The sequence below is a fragment of the Scylla paramamosain genome, chromosome 28 (genome assembly GCF_035594125.1).
Source record: "Scylla paramamosain isolate STU-SP2022 chromosome 28, ASM3559412v1, whole genome shotgun sequence".
Taxonomy (NCBI): Eukaryota; Metazoa; Arthropoda; class Malacostraca; order Decapoda; family Portunidae; genus Scylla; species Scylla paramamosain.
Window position 1 is genome coordinate 1,315,001 of NC_087178.1, and position 2,500 is coordinate 1,317,500.

General features: G+C 40.6%; 2 protein-coding genes across 7 annotated transcripts in view; one reads left to right on the forward strand and one right to left on the reverse strand.

Moving 5' to 3' along the window:
• LOC135114665 (methionine aminopeptidase 1-like) overlaps positions 1-2,500 on the forward strand; it is a 16,647-nt gene that overhangs the window by 5,088 nt on the left and 9,059 nt on the right. For 4 of the 6 annotated variants that reach the window (XR_010275621.1, XR_010275622.1, XM_064030537.1 and 1 more), the window contains one exon: positions 636-673. The exons of the other annotated variants lie outside the window; for them this stretch is intronic. The gene's annotated coding sequence lies outside the window, so the exon portion shown is untranslated. The remainder of the gene's footprint in view (positions 1-635; positions 674-2,500) is intronic. 6 annotated transcript variants of the gene reach the window in all.
• The window catches only part of LOC135114666 (delta-sarcoglycan-like), a 5,596-nt gene that overhangs the window by 215 nt on the left and 2,881 nt on the right, over positions 1-2,500 (reverse strand). The window contains exons 6-9 of the mRNA XM_064030538.1: positions 2,497-2,500; positions 895-1,106; positions 199-326; positions 1-51 (exon numbers count right to left, since the gene is read on the reverse strand). The exon at positions 1-51 is cut by the window's left edge and continues 215 nt beyond it; the exon at positions 2,497-2,500 is cut by the window's right edge and continues 69 nt beyond it. Coding sequence (XP_063886608.1) covers positions 1-51; positions 199-326; positions 895-1,106; positions 2,497-2,500 — 395 coding nt within the window. The remainder of the gene's footprint in view (positions 52-198; positions 327-894; positions 1,107-2,496) is intronic.

The following is a 2,500-nucleotide window of genomic DNA, read 5'->3' on the forward strand; positions in this document are numbered from 1 at the left end:
CATCACAGTCGCCTCCATCAGGAACAGGCGGCCATTGGGGCAGACACAAACCTGAAAACACACATATGTACACCTTTTAAAACACACACACACACACACACACACACACACACACACACACACACACATTGTAGAAATTAACTTGTAGGTATATTTGTGGTTATTATTATTATTATTATTATTGCTGTTGTTCCTTACCTGATATACTTCCACAGAGGAGGAGGAGGAGGAGGAGGAGGAGGAGGTGGTGGTGGTGGTGGTGGTGGTGGTGGTGGTGGTGGTGGTAGTAGTATCTTCCCTCTTTGGTGGTGCCTCCAGTTGTGTCTCTGTGGAAAGAAAAGAAGAAAGACATTAAGAATTCTCTCTCTCTCTCTCTCTCTCTCTCTCTCTCTCTCTCTCTCTCTCTCTCTCTCTCTCTCTCTCTCTCTCTCTCTCTCTCTCTCTCTCTCTCTCTCTCTCTCTCTCTCTCTCTCTTTCCCATCATATTTGAAATTGAGTATAATTGTTCTTTATTAGGTATTACAAATTTTAGATAAACTCAGTGAAAATTAGATTTAAGACTCCTTTCCATAGAAAGGTTGTGTCTGTTTGTCTGTCTTTCTGTCCATCTCAGTTTCTGATTCTCTATATTTCAGAATCAGGAAGACCTGGACTAGATGAGAACACCTGTATAGTAAGTACCTCTCTCTCTCTCTCTCTCTCTCTCTCTCTCTCTCTCTCTCTCTCTCTCTCTCTCTCTCTCTCTCTCTCTCTCTCTCTCTCTCTCTCTCTCTCTCTCTCTCTCTCTCTCTCTCTCTCTCTCTCTCTCTCTCTCTCTCTCTCTCTCTCTCTCTCTCTCTCTCTCTCTCTCTCTCTCTCTCTCTCTCTCTCTCTCTCTCTCTCTCTCTCTCTCACCTTGTGGGGTCTCAGTTGGTGTCACACTGTCACCGTCACTGCCAGTCAGCAACTCTGTCAGGTAGATTTTAGGGTTATCGAATCGTATGCCCCCAAGCTTGCTTCTCAAAGTCAAATCATTTGAGGACACAAGGGAAATGTCCCCGTCTCTTGCCTCCAAGCTGACTTCCTTCGCTGCCCTGCCTGACACACTCCCTGTTCCACTTTCCAACCTGTTGGGCAAGTAGTAGTAGTTGTAGTAGTAATAGTAGTAGTAGTGGTAGTAGTAGTAGTATTAGTAGAGGTAAGGGTGGTTTTGTTCTTGTCTGTCTTCAAGAATTCATCTTCAGGAGCATTAAATGCTGGAATTCCAAAGTAATATTAAAATTATATTTGGCCCTGATCAGACTGTCTTGATCAGTGGTTCCCCCTTTTCCCTCACCTGGTTCACCTGTTCCAATCATCCCCATCATATACACAAGCAGAGTCATAGACATACTTTTAAATGCTATAGGTAACCATCAAGTACTGATAATTATACCAGTGAACAAGCAACCCTAGTCTTATATGAGGTTTCAAAATGTCATAAATAATGACCAAGCACTGATAATTATAACAATGAATAACCAGCAGACAAGATCATCACATTCTGAAGAACACTTACAGCACACTCTTTGAAAGAAAGATCCTTTGACATGCCTCATTCAGGTGAGATAGACCCATAAACAAAGCTGGAGACATTGGAGCAAAAATAGCAGACAAGACGTGCAGCAACTACTGTACTCACCGTCCTACCCTTTACCTGCCCTTGCCATGTCACTGTTGCCAGGTTTGAAAAACAGAATTATCATTTTGTCCTCAAAATGATGTAATTTTGACCAAAATAATTATTACTGTATAAAGTTCCTACAAAGGGAAACCATGGCATAAATATTGATTTGTATTTTATATAGTACTTGAAAAAGGTAAATTGCCACATTCTGAGATTTTTTTTTCAATAGTTTGTAATTTTTAGTTTATTTATCAATAGATTTTTCCCCTTGGAATGCTAAAAATTTCCTCCAGGTTAGGAAATACTGATCTAGATTATGCTGTTCACTTTTGGTCCCCATATTACAGGAAGAATACAGATCTGGTGGAGTCAGTACAGAGGAGAATGATTCAAGTGATAGTGTTTGAGGAGTATTCTTTATGAAAGGAGATCAAGCTCTTGAGTTTACACTCCTTAGAGTGGCATAGATTAAGAGGGGATCTGATGGAGATCTTTAAGTGGCGTAAGGGATATAACAAGGGTGACCTAAATAAAATCTTTAGGGTCAGTAATCAGGGTAGGCAGGAAGTTAAAGCTCAACCTAGTTAGATTTAAAAAGACAAGAAAAAACTGGTTTTGAAATAGTGTTGGATGAGTGGGATAGATTCATTAGTCAGGCTGTTATTGCTGAGCCATTAGAGGGCTTTGAAAGAAGACTAGCCAAATGTGTGATGGGGATGGTAATTGGAAATAGCCAGTCATGTTCTATAGGGGAACTGCCACATGTCTTCTTGCAGATTCCCTTGTCCTCTTATGTTTTTATGTATTAGAAGTTGTTTTAATTGACCTTACCTAGCTTTATCCAACTTTACCTGA